Source organism: Pangasianodon hypophthalmus, chromosome 3, assembly GCF_027358585.1.
Source record: "Pangasianodon hypophthalmus isolate fPanHyp1 chromosome 3, fPanHyp1.pri, whole genome shotgun sequence".
Classification (NCBI taxonomy): domain Eukaryota; kingdom Metazoa; phylum Chordata; class Actinopteri; order Siluriformes; family Pangasiidae; genus Pangasianodon; species Pangasianodon hypophthalmus.
Genome location: NC_069712.1, coordinates 22,948,112 through 22,967,058, shown reverse-complemented (window position 1 = coordinate 22,967,058; position 18,947 = coordinate 22,948,112). Strand labels below are relative to the sequence as shown.

The following is an 18,947-nucleotide window of genomic DNA, read 5'->3' as shown; positions in this document are numbered from 1 at the left end:
GATCACTGAATTGTAAACACAACACTGAGTTTCTATTGGAACATGAATATAAACTTGTAACACTCAGACACTGTACTCTGTAGGTTTATGAATTCTCAGCAGGAAAGAACTTGTGTTAATCTTGTTTTAATACATTACTTTTATTCTAAATTTTCTCTGTACAGCAACCCTATAAATACAAAGTCCACGTCAAAGACAAAATAATGAGCACATAGATATCCATAATCTCACACCCACAGTTCCTCCATGTAGTCTAAGGAGGAGTACATGACAGTTAAAAGAAAACTGATATAAAAAAAAATTGCACAAAGGAATTCATAAATACATGATCGGTGCATTTCTGCATCAAGAAATTGCTCATACTAAATTAATTTCTGCCCAAAGTAGAAAGTACAATAAGGAAATTGACCAATTATATTATATTTTTCTGCTTGAAAAAAAAAAAAAAAACTCTTAGTCCTCATGTTTCATATCTGCAGTATTAATCAAAGTTGGGATTTTGGAAATGAATTAAGAAGTTGACAAACAATATGTAAAAATCTTTTAGACCAATAAACATTTTTTTTTCTTTGATCAAATAATAATACCAAGGGAAAAAAAAAAAAACCCACAGCCAGTTTTACAGATTTCATTTTCAGTGGACCTCCAAGATCTGCAGAAATTCTGCAGAATATCTGCTGCAAATTTTAAATTTACAGTATAAGCAGGTTTATTTAGAAATAATTAATGGTGGATTTAGAATTCTCTCAAAGATGTCTGCCCAATCAAACATGTTCTTTTAGAATAAATGATACCAAGGTTTATCAGCCAGAAATGATAACTATGTGTGTAAACTAGAGAAATATTAGGAATCTTTAGCTAGAATGACTAATTAAATAACACTGTCTAACAGTGTCTCAATTTTCAGTTACAACTCCATATTTATAATCCAATTAAATTTAAATTAAAGATTACTATCTATTGAAGGTGCAGGGTACAGGATTCTTCTAATTTCCCAATAGCTTTAATATCATAATAAATAGCGTTGTCCTAACAAGAATCATATTTGCAAGAGTAGCTTCTGTTATTTTTAAGGTATTTCTCACAAATTCACACAGTTAGAAAAAGCCCAATAGTAGACATGAGATGGTGTTTATAAAACTGGTAAATTGCAGGTGAAATAAAATTCACCTGTTACAAAGTTCTAGCCCCTACTTTAAACTTTAAATGAATAAGTGCATGTGGTGATGCATCACTCACATGAGGCAAAGTTCAGGGCACTTTACTTACATGAATGAGTCTTTAGTGTTGCCATTTTATACAAACAATTGTGTGTCCCATGCCAATAATGGCAACTTAGAGCAAATTTTCCTGTTGCCTAACAAGGTTTTCAACAGCAGATGATCTCAGGGAACTTATAGTTAAGACCCATGTGCAGTGATGATAGGGAATGGTTTGGCAAACCTTTTTTGTCTAAGCCTACTCGGGTCAAGATCAAATTATACCACCACATGACCATAACTTATGTCGGTCATCGTGTCATATGTGTTGTATTTAACTGATAGCTGGACTGACTCCTAGCCGAGGTGCTAGATACGAACTCCCTTTGTTACTCTCCTGTGCCCAGTTCATTTACTCCCAAACCCGTTTCCTTGTCCAAAGAGAAAAGCATCAGAACAAGTGATTACTGCGAGTGTATGATTGCAGCCACAGATTTCACTGTGGAATTCACAACAACAGTGGCCACATTAGGGACATCTCTGGCCACTCTCTGAATGGGGGGAACATTGGGTCCTTCTAGGGTGTCCAGGATACCTTCAGAAAAAAATAAAGCCATGCTTTATTAATAGTCTATCATTATTGGGAAGAATAACAATAGTAGAATACATCTATACTGTATATGAAATGACACTGCATTAGCACATCAATTCTGTTCACAATAACCAGCTAATTGTGTTGTTAAATGAACTGGATGGTATTGGTCAATATCATCATTTAAAATATTATAGATGCTTTGATATTATTATTGATAATACAGCATGAGCATAGAGGTCTTGGAAATATTTCCAGAACACTTTTCCAGAAGTGAACAGAAAAACAAAAATACTTACAGCACTCTGACTACTATGTTTTAGGCTGACAACTTTTCCAAAAATCTGACCCAGTTATATATTATATCCTTTGGACCACATAATTGTTTCTAAAAGTAGACTCGAGAATAGACTAAAGACAAGAACTCTATTATCACAAGGTAATAATAATGTCTTGCTATTCACAAGAGACAATACTTTCATTATTTGGTTGCCACTGGGACATTGGGCTCCTTTCTTAAAATTTCTATAATAGCACAAGAAGTAATAAGCGTTCAGTATCCTCAATTGATGAATAGTGACTGAATATAGTTTGATGCACATTGAATATAGTGAATACTGTATATAAGTTTATTATATGCAATTACTGCGAAGGATCATACAGTTCATAATCTACACGAGTCTGCATATCTGTTACCTTCAACAATCTTGTGATAGGCGAAATGCAGGTAGAGCAGGAAAAGCATGTGGAGTGCTGCCAGTGTGCCACACAAAATGAGACGAGGAGTTTTACCCACAGTACGGGAAATCAGCACAGCCACCTGGGAGAAAGTAGGGGGAGAAGAAGAAAAACAGGACTGAACTGACTGGACACATCGATTTCTGTACTGCATATTCAGTACAGTCCAAATGTCTTAGTGCACTATGAAGAACTTTGATTTAATTGCTTTTCTTAAATATTATTTTATCACCATATACCAACTCGAAATAAAAGGTTTCTTATTTACTGAAAGCAGCTGAGATGGTAATATGATATAGAATACATGAGTTCTCTATTAAGTATAGTTTGCTACTTAAAGACTCAAAGATAATCAACACTATGTTTGATGTGTGCATGTGTTACAATTTAAAAGGAATAAATGATTATTAAATAATTAATTAATTAATTAAATAATTAAAAAACAAAATAAGCAACTAGTATTGGAATTTTACTGTGAATTTCAATTTCATACAAGGATTTCTCAAACAAGTAAATCATAATTTGGCGTGGTTTATAATAATCTGTTCCTGAACATAAATCCTAACTGTATAGCACTGTATGTTTGGCTTTAAAGAACCTAGTAATTTTACATTTTAAAGCTGCTATATAAACAGTTCTCCATAGTCTTTAACACTTTTCAACACCACTGCATCTTAATAAATATATGATCTGCATCTTAAGAATTATATGATACTGCTGATCAGTCAGTTGCCTTTAAGAAGGGCGAGAAATGTGATGCATAACTACATTTGTGGTGTCTTGGTAAAATATAAAATCATTTGTCTTGCTTTTGAGCCTAACATGACCATTAAACTGATACTCGGATTAGTTTGTCATTACCATCCGAAGTGTAGAAAGTCCTCCGATTACCAGCCATAGAATATAGAACAGGGAGTGAAAGTGGACATTGTAGGTGACGAAAAGGACCACGCAGTGGCCAAACAGACCATAGCCCTGCAAATCACAGTTTCAAATCATCATACACACTCACAGTGGGACACCAAACCTCAATCAGAACATATCAAAACTCATTCAGAAGTGACCGAGTTACTCACCAGCAAAGACAACATCTGGAGCATGGTGATCTGAGAATTGCAAAGGTAAGCCAAGAAATAGATGAAGGAGGATGTTCCAAGCCAGTAGCCAAAACATGTCCCAATGGCAGTTCCCATCAGTGTGCCCTCTCTCTGTTTTAGTAAACATCATTACTCAGTGTGGAAGATGATGCAAAGAGATTTAAAAATATTCGTTACAGAACTCCAGAATGGGCTAAATGCATGAACCACAGATATACACAGAATTCTAACTGGGTAACCAACATCTGTGAAATGTATAGAGTTTTGCTTACAATAACAGTTCCCGAAGTCTTCATGCCATGAAGCAGGATGGCCACCAGAGTGAACACCAGCATCATTGGTCCATACAACTCCCCAGCAATTTTCTATAGTTTTGAATAATACACATTTCAGCAGAGCTCTCTAAAGCCTTCTATTTATGCGCATGTTAACAGCCAGTCACTTCTAATAAGATTTGCCATGGTGTTTAAGAGCACAAAGATCAACCATTCGGAAAATTATTTTCTGTTAAACAGCAATGGAAAAGGCTTACCTGTGGAAAATTGATCATTTTGAGTGGAATCATGGATTCAATTAATCTGTGTAGACATTTGAATTATCATCAGTGGAAATGCCTAAACACAACCACACTAAACATGTGAACATGACCTGTTTTTTTTTTTATCTTACCTGTTTCTCACTTGAATAGGCTCAACGTCAAAGTAAGGTCGGAGGATGTCGATGTTAGCATACAGGTTAAATGCTTTTGAGGCCTGCCGCTTGCCTGCTTTCCAAACCTGTATGAATTCATGGAATATCGGTCATGTGCATATACATTCAGATCACTAACAGAAACCTAATTCTATGCTTCTCTAAGTCTTTTGTAGACTAACTGTGAATGAGATCAAATGAAGGCTGAATAGTGACTGAATGTAGTTTAATTACCCACTAAATATAATGATAATATAGCCAAGTTATCAACAATAAATTTATCAACAACTTACTGCAATCATAGAACCACATATTGGCTATGTAAATACAGCTTATCCTTCTGAACCACATGTACTGCAAGAAGAGGACAGCAGACTGATAACATATATACTATAAGCATTATAAAGTTCTCATGCTACACTACATGGCTGCTAACCTCATCGGCGACTTGTCTTCCTAACTGGCCTTTAAGACCCTTCATGCCGAGGAACTCTCCATCTTCTCCAGTGTCATCCTCAGTAGCCGCGGCCTCGGCTGCCACCTCCTCCTCCTCCTTCATACGCTGGTGCATCTCTCCCATGTCCTCAAAGCTGGAGCCAGACGTGTCGTCCATGTTCTCCATGTCTATAACTGCCGAGCCACTGCCCTGAAAGGAAACGAAAATTGAAGTGAAAACACACAGAAACTCAAATAAATAAATAAATAAATAATAAATTTAAAACAAAACAAAACAAAAAAACAATACACAAAGCCACACTGATTTTTGGGACAGTGATAGTGAAGTGGTTAGAACCAGAAGGTTTTGGGTTCATATCCCAGGAGGCACATGTCAGCCTCCACACAGCCTGTGTTAGGAGTTTCTGCACTAGGTCTCTTTAAACAATGGACATATGTCATGCAGTGTAATGCAAATATTTATTATTCCTATATTTGTCTATTAATCTTAATGCTGCCCGGTCCGTGGTTGTTGCCTTCAAACCACAACAATTAATTCCTATGTTTAAGGACAGATTAGACTCTTAAACATCTGGGCTGTTTCCTAAATTGATGTGACACTATTAAAACAGTAATATTCAATAAACAAAATAGCTTGAACCTCGTCGGCCAGCTAGCTAACTACTAAACTAACTACGCAGCCAAGTCACAGGACGAGTCTCAAATACCTTTCTACTGAACACGCAGACTCGTCTCATACCCTAGATAGTGCACATGTGTAGGGAGTAGGGAGCCATTTGAGACTCAGAGCAGTTTTCGAAGAATAATGACCGTGATTATGGTTAAATACCAACACAGACCTCATTTCAACTGAAAATACATCCGAATTACAGTAACTGTATAAATCCAATGCCGAGCATTTAGCACACAGAAACGTTTAAATAAAAACTAGCCAGTTAGCTAGGTTACCTGAATCACAATGTTGTCATCAAAACCACCCCACGGTTCCGTATTCGTGTTTTTGGCTCCTTCCGAAGCCGACATTTTAGCCGTTAAAGTAACGACACTACAACAGAAAGTTCACTAGCGGTGCGACTACGAGGTGACTATACAAACACACAAACGCTCATTATATTTTCAGCGGTAAATACACGAATTCAGACGACTGTTCCTGCCAAAAACATTCAGCAACATTTCCACATCGCAGCTGTGAAGCAAGAAGCAACAGCAGCCTTCAACCGGCGATGAGTCGATTCACTGCTCCGGAACCCGAGCGTCAAATACCAGGGTCACGTGACCGGCAGCGTAAACACTCTGTGGCTACGTTTACATTCGCATCAATATTCAGTTTAAGGTCTATAATCGGATTGCAGCCATATTCCCAATATAGTGTTTATATGCGTACAGGCATCAGAATATTCCTGTATATATGGTTATTGTAAGTTTGAGTTGCCATTCCTAAACACCTAGCCTACAGCTAAGCATCTGTTAGCACCCACAATTCCTTGCGGACTGAGCATGCGCATATTATCTCCTTTCAGTGGATTTTCTGAATAAGGTGTTTACATGCAACAGATTTCTGATTAAAACAGGCATCTTCCAGGGGAGGGAATCAGAATTTTGTCTTAATATGAATCGGGTAATCGGATTGCGGTGTTTAATTGACTCAATACTAATTAGAATATTGCCAAATTCTGATTAATATCGGATTATTGATGTGCATGTAAACACAGCCACTGCCTGCTATTAAGCAGTGTTCAGGAAAACAAATGTAGGCTAGGTATTTAGGAAAGGCAACTCAGGCAAACTTACAATAACCATGTATACAGGAATATTCTGATGTCTTTACGCATATAAACATTGTATTTGGAATATGGCTGCAACCTGAATATAGACCTTAAACGGAATATTGATGTGCATGTAAACATAGCCAGTGACACAAATAAAGAGTCTGACAAGTTGTCATGATTATCAGGTAGCTACTTTTTTTCCCCCACAGTTAGTTACATGCATTTATCAGTACTGAGTTTACTTTATCAAAACTCTTCACAGTTATCAAACCAGTGGCCTGTGTGGATGAACTGTGGATCAGTTTTCATTACACTGGCTCAAAAGGCTTTGAATAACCTCATCTTTTCATTCAGCTCAACCTCTAGCAAACTGTGCGTGTGTGTGTGTGTGTGTGTGTCTACAGCATATTTACATACGATTTCCAGAATTAGCCAATGTTTAGCCAAAGTACAAAACAAAATACCATACCTCTATGGTATTGTTAAAATGTACAGTCATATTAATTAAATGTATTTAAAAGAATGAATGAATCAACCAGTTGCAGCTGATTCCTAGTTTAGCTGAATCCATACCCATGTGTTTTGTTTTGTTTCTATACAAAAGGGGACAGCTTTGGGATGATGTTTGTATGTAAACCTGTGCTTCATCCATAATACAGAAACACTGCCCTGAATTTTCTTGATTCAAATGAGTACGTCATTTACAGTTGAATAAAATATTTACATTAGCACAATTATTTGCAAATATAAATAACTCAAAGACAAAATTGAGTTTGCTAGAGATTGAGTCTCTAGCAAACTCAAACAAAATTCTGTGTAACTACAGCTCATTTTTCAGATATTTACGTACTATTTTCAAAACTAATCAATATAAGTTCAAAACCAGGGAGGGAGTTACTTAGTTATTTAGTTCATTCTGTGCTTGCTCTCCCAGTGTCCATGTGGATTTCCTCTGGGTTCTCCAGTTTCTTCTCACCTCCTAAAAACATGCCAGTACATGGAATGACTAAGATAAATCACCCCTAGATGTGTGTTTGTGTGTGTGTTTTGTGCCCTGCAATTGACCCGAGTACCATCCAGAGTGTATTCCTGCCTGGATTTCAGAGGGCCCACTCTGGAATGACACATTTCTTGAATGACACAAGGGCTACTAGATGACACATTTTTCCCTAGGAGTGTATTAAAAGAACTCTGTATTTATGTAGAGTGTTCTTGTAAGATTTTAAGCCTAAGGAAATGCTGACAAAGTACATTGCTTTTAGACTGCCTGTGAAGCAGGTCAGATTTTGGTTGGAGTCATTTCTCAGCTTCACTCATTGTAAGTCCTTGGACAAGGACACAGGCAATCACAGAAACCCAAATTTCATTTGGTATAAGTGTTCTTCTGTCCCTGCCTCTTCTTCTTTGCAGTTTTTCTGTCTTCGGTCTTCGGTGTTTTGGTCATTTTTCAAGAAAGAAAAAACAAATGTAGCTCTTTCTTTTTAAATAAATCCTGAAGTTCTGATTGGAGTGTGCACCATTCAGCTACACTGAGTTTGCACACAGTGAGCTGTGTGTGAATTGATTTGAGGTTGTGATGACTTGTGTTAAATATTTTGAGTGGTATTGTTTTCTGAATGACGGCACAATGCTTTAAGAACAGGATTTGTGTGTAAGGTGCTGCTCAAACTGTGCAACCATGAGTGAAAAAACATAAACAGTGTTTTATAGTTCTGGGAAATGTGTCATTCTAAATAAATAAATTAATAAATTAAAGCATATGGATATCTTGTTAATTGTCACACTTTTGTGTGTATTAAATTGAGAAAAACTGTAATATGATGTTTTGTGTAGTTTTTTTTTAAAATTTTTTTATTGAAGGCTTCATATTTGACCCCACCTTGATATGTAATGATAAACTAAAAAGTCAAAAACAACACAGTGTTTGAAGTGCATAAGACTGAATGTGGGGCTTCCATCTCTATTTTCTTAACATAGGAGAAGTATTACATTCTGATGTGCAAATTTCATCTAAGCACTCTAAGACTTGTGACGCAAATGCTAAAACACAAAAACTTTTTGTGACTGACAGCAGTATACCTGAAAAAATGTTGATGATTCTGTGCTCTAACAAATCTGATTAATATAATCAGAAAATGAAAGGCCCACCTGAATTGAAGTGGGTGTGTTAGAGCAGGAAAAACTATATGCGGGACAGGGGGTACTCCAGCATGGAGCCTGTGCTCTGATGCATGTCTGGAAGGTCTGGACCGTTAAAAGGATCTTCAAGAAATTGTTCTCAGGCCTAAGAAAGTTTTGTCCCAAGAATATGGGAGATATAGATTATGTAAATTACGCAGCCTTGGATGAACTTCTGAAATCCTGAAACATTATTCATTTTTCAGAACATTAGGAGGATCTTATTTACATGCTGTTAATCAAGTAACAAAAAACAAACAAAAAAAAAACAAGTATCAGTAGATAAAAGCGTTTTGTCCACACAAACTAAAATATTGCAGTTTTCGGTATCACCTTAGTTGAAGGAGACAGTGTAGAATTGCACCATGCCATTGTTGTGCTCTGTGTGAGTGAAACCTCTCAGTGCAGTGACATGCGGCTACCACCAGGTGTCACTACAACTACAACTATGAGTTGCGGCTGCAGACTATAAAAACAATTCTTGCAAAATGGCAGCTAACTCTATCTGTAAAACCTGTAAACAATAGCTATTTAATTGTACATTTCTTTTTTCCTCACTATGATCTGGACTTTACCTGACCAAAACTTGAGTTGTTGTCAAAATCAGCGCACTTCAGAGGGAGAAATACAGGAGCTATTTGTGATTGTGGTCATACCTCTGAAAAAAACCCTCCAGTACCTGAATATTTATTTATTTATTTAGCTATTTTGTTATTTTTCAGTCTCTATCTTGTTACAGCAATGCGGTCATACCGCTTATTCCCAGGAGGTGGCAGTAAAGACGCATTATTAAGCCGAAGAAGAACAAAGCGACGACAGTATCGCGAGACAATGACGTCATGAAAATGCGCTCAACCTTATTCGATTTATATGTAATATGGATGCAACAGTTCCCCCCATTAACTACGAAGGGCATATGTTTATGATCGTCTAACGGAACCATTTTGGCAGTGTGTGTGTGGAATTTGCCGGCTCGTGTTTCTGTCCTTTTCCGCACGACAGCTTTTCCACGAATAATTCCATGCCATCAGTGTCATCCAAACACAAACTGATGTCCAGGAGAGAACACGGGTAGGTCTTTTTCTTTAATATTGCGCTCTGACTGATGAGATTAACGTTAAATGAGCTAACTTATGAGCTAATGCAGGTTTACTGTAGTGTATTTGTTTAGTCTATAGGTTTACCAGTTAATACATGAGTATCAGTAGAGCTGTGGGTAAATAAATCCCTCTCAGGTGCTCATGGTGCTTCAGTGATGCGTGTTTTTGCCTGTTAGACATTTTGAGAATTAAAGTGTCACGACCAAAACCTACTTCTGTTTAACTGGAGTAACAAGCCATGACTGGCAGATTTGAACCTAAACTTGAAATGTTTTCTTCCCCTTCATGTGTTTCGCACAAGTCGACAGGATGTGTGGAAATGTTGTGAAAGTGTTTTTTTTTCGGTTGGTCAGAACTTTCGCTTGACCAGATCAGCAGATCTCTGCCTGACTTCCGCATTGTGCCTCTGCTCAGGGTTGCCAGGTGTGTGTAACAAAGTCGTGTTAGAAATTCGCAGTTTTCGTTAATAATTTTGTCACTTAAACTGTTAAACTAGTCCTTCTACAGAAGCTGACATAAATAAAAATGATCTGGGGAAATCAGTCGATTATTTACTGACATCCACTGGTGTTGACACTGCCTTGTCTGGTCGCTAGTACATTTAAATGACTTGTAATTAATCTTGTGTAGGCCAGGTGTTTAAAAGCGGTCTGGAGTTTGGCGTAAGAAGTGCCGACCTGGCAACCCGAGCGTACGTGCGGAATGGAACAGTGCTAGTGGAGGTCGCCTCGCGAAGGTTCTGACGTAGCTGTGGGCTGCGCGAGATAACTTTTCCACCGGGCCCGTATTACGACAGATCGCCCTTCCCGCTCTGTGATTGGCTGTAATTGTGAGCGAGTGTAGCGCACAAGCCAATCCGCGAATAAGGGGCGGGTCTTAGGGTGTATGCACCCTTGGGACCCTAGCAGCAGTATAAAGCATGAAGGTGGCTAATTAGAGCTGTGGTTTAGGATTATTGGAGGCAAAACATCGCTGAGGAGTTTCGGTTGTGTGTCACTGAGCAGACAGCAGACGAGGTATGAGTCAGTGAAGGTCTACAGCCGGCAGTTGCTCCACACGGACAGCTCTGCGTTAGGCCTCTGCGTGGAGACCTTTCACTGCACACACTGCTCTGTGTCAGGAGTTTAGCTGTGAGGCTACAGTAACCTTCACTGCTGTCACACCGTGTTCATACTGGAGTTGAACTGACACTCAGTGGAGTTAAAGGCAGAATTAAACGAGCTTTTGTGACTTTTCTAGCTATTTTACTGATTAAACTGTATAATAATGTCCAGTGTACAATGCCGGTTAAGCAGCCGACACGGTTTAGTTGCTTTGTTGTGAAACGGCATTTTGTAATTGTTTCTGGTTCAGTGACACTTATGTTTTATATTTGAGTATTATTTTAATGTAACTCAGAATTAGAAACATTATTATTAACCTTATGGTTTCATTCGATTGATCCTTTTTGTATTCAAGTCTTTGCTTCGTCTCTTTGGTCATGACCTTTTTCCTTTTACACAAACATTAACAGGAAAAGAAAAGCGTAGAAATAACGGCCGGATTGTTCATGTCATTTCCTGTTTATAATCATTAACTATTAGTATTGATTTTCGGTATGTTACTTTTCAAAGAGAATGTTAATAACAGACGACAACGCTGTATTAGTTGATTTTTAATGAGAAAATCCTTTTTAAAAGATGTTTTAAAGAATCGCGTACAATTGCCTCTTACTTGCAGTTTGAGGTTGTAGAGCATTTGTAAAAGTTGCTCTTGGTCAAACTGAGATCTGTTTATCTGTCTAGATTCAATAAAAATCAAGCTGTATTTAAAAAACAAAACATGTCCTGCAGATAGAAACACTGGCTGCTGAATATAAATTTGTCTTCGACACTTTGCAGTTTGCAAAGGCCACTTTATCTTAGCCCTGAATCTTGGGTGTGTTTTAATTTGTGAGCTTATTTTTAATTTAAATGAAGTCAGCTCTTTGAATGTTGTTTTGTCTATAGCCCATTATGTTTTTGCAAACCAGATGACTGCCAGTAATATATATTTTTATTTCTTTCTTTATTTATTTTTTAAATTTTTAAAGATAAGTGCAAGTGTACAGCAGTATGTGGTTGAAAGACACACAATAGCTGGATCTGAAGGTTGTTGTTCAGGGCCAGAATGTGGCTTGTCCATGTACATGTTTTTGTCAGGCTGTTGTATTATAAGACAGAAACTAGTTGTCTTTTAACAGAAATTGAACATGCTGCTGCTGAACACAGTTTCATATTGGAAAGAATAGAAACTGAAACTTTACTGAATGTGTCTCATAACGATCTCAAACACTGTACAGTCTACATCAGTAAATCTATATCAGTAACATCGTACTTGCCACCTGATTTTCCAGTATGCACATGAGCTTTAAACTGACCCTGAAATATCATCTCTGTGTCGCCTTCGAATGCAAATGGTGAACTTGTTTTTTTTTTTCCTGCAGCATGTCGCCACTAGGAGAGCGAGAGGACGCGGCCCTCCGGCAGTGTGTTCAGGCTCGGGCGCAGCTGGAGGGGGCCATAGCTGGAGTGATTAAAGCTGAGGCCCAGCTCAGGGGGAACTCTCGAGAGGTGAGAGGCTTTAAGCATGACTTAAATCCACTGCTGCCTCTGCACTAAAGGCCTTTCATTATACTGATTCTTTCAGTCAAGCCACTCCTTTCTCACTGTTTTAGATTGTGCATTGTTCAGCATCTGTTTTGATTTTTGATCTGAAGCTACAGCATCAGTGTTCTGTTTTTCCAGCTTAACTCATCAGTGACTGCCCGATATTTTGTGCTTTCTGCTGTAAACACTGTTGTTTAGGAGGATTTTATCCAGGCATTTTGGCTAATCCTTTGTGGTGCAGCCAGAGAAAGGGGGCATTTTTATCAGAAGCACAAGGCAAATGACGTGATAACCACTAGTTCCCCCACACCCTCGTGCATGCTGTATCATGTGGTAAAAGTCTGGGAAGACTTGTGTGTTAGGATGACATTACAATACTCTTGTGGCTTGGTATTTTTTAATAATTGTTACCTCACGCTAACAATTCTAAGCCTGGAAGATTTATCTACAGCATGTGGTTGACAGGTTAACCTGACGGCTATGGAGAATCATTGGCCCTCCTCGTATAAATAGGATGTAGGTGAATGTTTAGCTTCATATTCCCTGTTGCCTCTGACTAGTGCACATTTCTCCTGGAGTACATTCTTGACAACTTGGCTCAGTTGAGACTTTTTGTCATAAGCCCATTTTACCTGGAACTGGAGAAAAGCTAGGTATTTCCAGAATGGAAGTTTTTTTTTTTTTTTTTTTTTTTTTTAAATCTTCACTGAACCAAGATGATTTGTTAATTTTTGAAAATTTTGGAAGTAATGAGATTGTACATAACAAATTTACAACCTTTATTTTATCACAGAGTACATTAAACAAGGTTTGTGTGTGATTTGTAATCAGATACAGGATACTCTCTGCTGCTGCTGCTGTTGTGTGTGTGTGTGGCTTATTATTATTTTTTTCTTCTATATTTATTCTTTGTTTCCATTACTTTCATTAGCTTAGTATAAATTTCTTTGAAACACTGTGTTTCTGTTCAGGTGAAATCTCAGCTGCACAGCTGTATCAGCAGGCATTTGGAGACACTGCGCTCACGAGAGGTTTGGCTGCTCGAGCAGATTGACCTGTTGGAGCACCTGAAGGCAGAAGCTCTGCAGCAGCAGTTACAGCAGCTCCACTGGGTCAGTCCATCACTGACACGCATACACTAAAGATTCTCTCAAACCTATTAATATGTAATTTTGTAGGTAATGATATACTGATCAGACATTGTAACGTTATAAACTTGAGAGATTTTGAAGTTTATTCTGTTCTAGATGTGATACTGAAGTTTGTGGTATGAAAGATAATAACGTTACTGCCTCCCTTTTTTTCGGCATGCAGCTCCGGGGCCAGTTTGACATCCTGATCCATCAACTGCAAAATTCCAACAGCAACAGCCTTGCCAGCCAGCTCACTAGCTGCTTGGAAAAGTAAGCCCCAGCTCACACTGGATTCTTTTGAAGCACTAGGTTTAGCTGGCATGTTTGCTTCACCGGGCTAAATTATTGTTTACAAGGCAGAATTTTCAATAGCAGCACTGTAGTGGTTTAAGCCTCAGTTCTTATCTGCCATTCAAAGAGGCAAAGCTTGATCACACACCCATGCTATAATGCTGCGTATTGTCAGAGGCAAGGCACTTAAGAGCATTACTACTCTTCTGCCCTGTGCAGGTTTTCTGGTCTGAATCTGAGTCCTGAGGAAACGCCAGAGATGAGTTTTGAAGCGGACGCCCGCTCCTTGCGCCAAGCCATTACCTCTTTTGGGACCATTTCCACTCAGGTTTGCCTATTTGTTTTGATTAACACACACTTATCGTTAAACATATTTTACCATTTTTTTCCCGTCTTTGCTTTCTATTGCTGGTGTAAAATGACTCTGTTTTGGAACTCTTTAAAGTTATAACGGGTTTTAGTTCACTGTTGTACTGTTTAAAATGTTTAGAGTGCTTTTAGTTGCTGTTATTAACTTTATGTTGTGTGTAAATTGACTTTGGCCTTGCCTTGCACTGAGTTCGTCCCAGCTGTATATCCCAGCTGAGAGGAATAGAATGTGCTCCATTGGTCTATCATAGCACTCATTTCTCTACCTGCTTCAGCAGATGTTGAAGACCTCTGTCTCCAGCCTAACCAGTCAAAAATCAGGCTCTGCTGAGGAAACTTGGCTTGTACAAAACTGCCCCGTCGCTACAAAGAGACAGGTTTGTCCTTTACAGTTTACAGGTTTCAAAAGCAGAACGTGACTTGTGTAGCTACTTTTGGGTTTACCACCTCCTCATGTTAGTGTAAATAGCCTGGTTGTTTTGCTCTTACAGAAGCTGGATCAAGAATGGGGAGGCCCACTTGCCGAGTGGTTACTCACCAAAGGTCCTGTGACTAGCGCTCCAATTGTATACCAGTCCAGTAATGACCCTCAGGATTGGCTGTTAACCCCTAAAGAGAAACTTCAGGTGAGTTCTTGTGGCATGTTACATGGCTGTTGATATGAATATTTCAGATGTTTTAAACTGATCTTTAAAATCAAGGGTTGGAGTTTACTTGTGATTCTAAAAATGGTAAGCTTATTTTGGACTGATTACTATTATTGTATGATGTTATTTGAGATTATTTGTTGAGAGATAATTTGAAAAATAAGTAGATACTTCTCTGTATTTCAGTACAAAATTAATTGGGGGAAACTGCTATGTATGAAGTTGGTTTGTGATTTTGCAAAACAGGCTCAACAATTTAAATTGTCCAGTATGCCAAAATGTGGTCGTTATTAGAGAATAACAACATAGTAACTGGAAGCTTTTAACTATAGAAAACGTATGCTAAGATATTGAACTTGGCTAGCATTAGTCATGTAAAAAGTCTTGTATATTTTTGACATTTGGGCACTGTTAAATAAATCATTGAGGATATGACAATATTAACTTTATCAGTTTGAGATTCATGTCATCATGAGGAGACATTATTAAAATCAAAGCAAGATTGCGTCTGTCCTAAACCAAATCTTGTGGTATATCTTTATTTTAACTGGTAAGTGCCCACTGAAATGTCAGTCTGTGACAGTGACACATTGAGTTATATGTCCCAATGCTATTTGTAATAGTGTGGCGTAATTGAGGTGAGAAAAGGGGTGGGTTTGGGATGGTGGGAGGTAATGGAGGTGTTTCCATTGCTTATGTTCATGCATATAGATAGGATTTTTTTTTTCTCTGTAAATATTTATGACAGAAGAAGGATAAAAATGTACATGGATTCTTTTAGTAGTTTTCTGGCATTAATTCTGTTATTAAATAGTGTATTTATTTAGGACTTTTAATAACAGACATTGTTATAAAGCAGTTTCACAGAAGTCCAGATATGAATTAAGATTAATTGTTAACGAGGAAAAAATTCCCTGAGATGACATGAGGAAGTAACCTTCAAAGAAAAGAGACTTAAAAGGGAAGCCATGCTTTTTTGGGTGATATTGTATAGTGTAATTGAGTCATTATCATATTGAAATGTTCAGTTACTAGTTACACCTTGATTCTTTAGACTTCCAGCTTAAATAAAGAGATAATGCAAGATTTGCATGATGAATTGCTATGAATTTTGCCTAGAGAAAAGGCCAGTTAATCTGATCTGTTTTCTGATTTGTTTTCTTCCAGGTACATTGCCCACTTGTCCCCTTTGACTTCCAGAAGGCTTGGGGTCAGCTCAAAGATCTAGAGGTGTGGCTCCTGAAGGAGAAGTCTCCTGCACGTGAGCGAACCAGCAGCAATGCCAGCACTAGCAGCTCCGCTTTCTCCATCGAGAAGATTGAAGAGAATGACTTCAAAGAGGAAGGGGAAGTTGAGGGAGTCCAAATGGAGAATGATGAGGAGACTGATAACACTGAGGCTTTTGACGACTGGCTCATCACCCCCAAAAGCAAGTCAATGGAGACCAGCCCTGCTTCAGATGCAGATCAGTGGAAGCAGGTGTTCAAACCCTTTCATGAGACCTTTTCCCCTGACGAATGGCTCCCAAAGTCAGACTGTGGCTCGTGCTGCACCTCACGTGTCAAGGCAGTGGAGATTGAGAACCTGGGGAAGCTCAAGTGCCTGAAAACTCCCCTGTCTTCGGCTGCCGCTGCTCCCACTACTCCCACTCGCTCTTCTGTGAGTCCTGATCCAGTGGAGGTCTGGCTCCAGCAGGTCGTCCCTATAGAAAATAACTGCAAAGCCAATGAGACATGTTCAAGCTTTGCGCAGTGTGTGTGCGACACCAACTGTGGGAAGGAGGCTCTGAGTGCCTGGCTACTTAAGAAAGAGGGCAGAGACAAGAATGGCATTCCCATGGACAAGAATGCCACCAACAAACCAGCCATGTTACAGCAGCAGGAGCAGAAGGTGCAGGCCATCCTGGACGCCTGGCTCCATCCCAGCAAAAGAGTAGAAGCTCCATTTCTGTCCTCTCTGTCAGGCTGGGTTTCTCCATGCAAGCTTGGGGGGAAGGAGAAAGCCACTTTTGAGGAGAGGAGCTCACACGTTAATTTGCTCAGAGTTTCTGAGGGTCCCTTCCACAAACCCCTGAAACCTGAGAATTGGGTGCTGGCTGAAAAGAAACACACAGAGACCTCCAGCAAGCAGAACACACCAGAGCCAGACACTGAAGATGACAAATGGCTCCTACGCAAGAGGGCCAACGTACAGGTAGGGCAGAAGTTTGTTCTCTATGCTGAGAAGTGCCTTGGAATTTACTATGAGATCAGCTGAATTGTTTCATTATGTAATGTGAAACTGATTCCCCCATTGTTTTACAGGACAGACTTGGTCTTCCCAAAGTATGTGATTTATTTTCCTGTCTTAAGCTTGACGGGGACAAGGAGAAGTGGCTACATCACATTCCTGTACAGGTGAGAGCTAGTGCTATTTATGAAACAGAGAAAGTCCAATGTATGTTTTGGTTGAAAAGGAAATTTCTGCTTTTGTAGAAGAAATAAAATAACTTCTTTTTTTTTTTTTTTTTTTTTCTTTTTTTCTTCCAGATGTGAAAACCGAATCCTATTCAGTAATCCTCTCCTGGACCTACTGAATTGCTGATCATCCTGCAGAAAATCATCTGTTGCCTTATTTTCAAATTTCTATAGGCTCAAAGGTCTCTCTCTAACTGTTCTAATTGTTTTCGTTGTTAAATAAGTATTTGCTTAACGTTGTGCTCTCAGGAGAGAATAAGGCTTTTCAAGCAGCATAAAAATTTAGTTGAAGTTATTACAGAAGGAAATCAATAAGTGTTTGTGCAGAAAGTGCTACGCCAAACCAGTGAAACAAATTTTACATGACCTTATGAGATAAAGGTCATAAAAGAATGGATGAACTTGATTTATGTAAAAGGAAAAATAATTCTTTGAGGCTGAAGAATAATGATGAAGCTGATCAAGAGTTTTTTTTAAATCATGCATTAAACAATTAAGCATGCTTTTTACATATGAGAGGTTCCTGTACACCCAGAGGAGAAAAGACTGGTTTATTGGCACAGTTCATTCCATTTTGCTGAGATGCATTTTGCCTGAAGTTTGGCATTTTCCTACTTAAATTGCATTCATTTATGAAGCCATGTGGTTAATTTTTTAAATGTATGGTGAAACATGATCCTGGATTGTTGACCAGATAGTTTTCTTCCAGTATGGAAAGCTGAAATTGTTTTCTAAAATGGCATGTAATGGCAAGGAGCAGCACATTTAAAGGAATAAGCACACTAAAGAGGTAAACAAACAATACAATATTCTGCATAGCTCATTTTGATAACTACTCATCTTCCGGTATTTAAGGTTTGCCACAGTGTGTTAAGAGAATCTGAGTTTGTTTTTATTCCACTTTATTGTGTATGTTTAGACTGAACGGATAGCGTACAGTAATTCCTGAATACAGCGTGGCAAACGTACATAAGAAAACATAGTAAGTTATAACCACTTGTTTTTCTTTCTGCTCGGTCACCTTAGATGGTTCTCAAAGCTATGTTGCTTTAGCTAGCATGGGTTCGAGAAGACATAGTTAGGTGCAGTAGATTAATTAATAAAGCAAATGTAAAATATTAAGCAGATTTACCAAGAAACCTTAAAAGAGGACTTTGCCAGCTCACCCTAAAAGGACCAAGGGTTTGGTGCAATACATAGTAACAAGATGTGACATTAATACCACTTTTATGTGAGTGTTTTATTAGGGTCCCTTTTTAAACCCATTATCTCATTCTGAAGTGCAAAACTACAAGCACAAATGCATCACAAACAAATCCTACACCTATGCTGATTGGAGTATTATTGCTTGTATGCTTTCTGTCCTCTGCTCCATGTATCATAATCTAACTATTAATAAATATATTTAAACACATTAAAAGACGTGAAATAGTTGTTTTCTTTCTTGCTCATGTTGACAGTTGAGGAAGTGTCAGTTTCATTTTCTGTACTCTACTGGGAACTTACAGTGAGAACAAATAAGTATTTAGACATGTTTGTTTTTGTTACAGAATATCCTTACAGTGAATATATCCACTTCAAATTTATATACATCATGTCTTTTGA

The 18,947-nt window shown here is 38.3% G+C and overlaps 2 protein-coding genes across 3 annotated transcripts; one reads left to right on the top strand and one right to left on the bottom strand.

Moving 5' to 3' along the window:
- Positions 1-420: 420 nt before the first annotated feature.
- Positions 421-6,217, bottom strand: yipf3 (Yip1 domain family, member 3). Its single transcript, XM_026945034.3, has 9 exons — positions 5,721-6,217; positions 4,753-4,962; positions 4,296-4,402; positions 4,159-4,204; positions 3,899-3,991; positions 3,606-3,737; positions 3,391-3,504; positions 2,488-2,611; positions 421-1,794 (listed from the first exon to the last, which is right to left on the bottom strand). The coding sequence occupies exons 1-9, from the start codon at positions 5,793-5,795 to the stop codon at positions 1,664-1,666; spliced, it is 1,032 nt and encodes a 343-aa protein (XP_026800835.1). The 5' UTR covers positions 5,796-6,217; the 3' UTR covers positions 421-1,663.
- A 3,389-nt stretch (positions 6,218-9,606) lies between these two features.
- On the top strand, positions 9,607-18,762 carry ncoa4 (nuclear receptor coactivator 4). Of its 2 annotated transcripts, none has more exons than XM_026936487.3 (10): positions 9,607-9,790; positions 12,284-12,410; positions 13,418-13,558; positions 13,761-13,849; positions 14,090-14,198; positions 14,518-14,616; positions 14,731-14,865; positions 16,054-17,079; positions 17,190-17,282; positions 17,415-18,762. In XM_026936487.3, exons 1-10 carry the CDS (start codon positions 9,741-9,743, stop codon positions 17,418-17,420), a joined length of 1,875 nt encoding a protein of 624 aa, XP_026792288.1. In that variant the 5' UTR covers positions 9,607-9,740; the 3' UTR covers positions 17,421-18,762. The 2 variants fall into 2 exon arrangements, with proteins under 2 accessions (XP_026792288.1, XP_034158657.1); XM_034302766.2 differs by lacking the exon at positions 9,607-9,790 and adding an exon at positions 10,676-10,835.
- Positions 18,763-18,947: the final 185 nt, after the last annotated feature.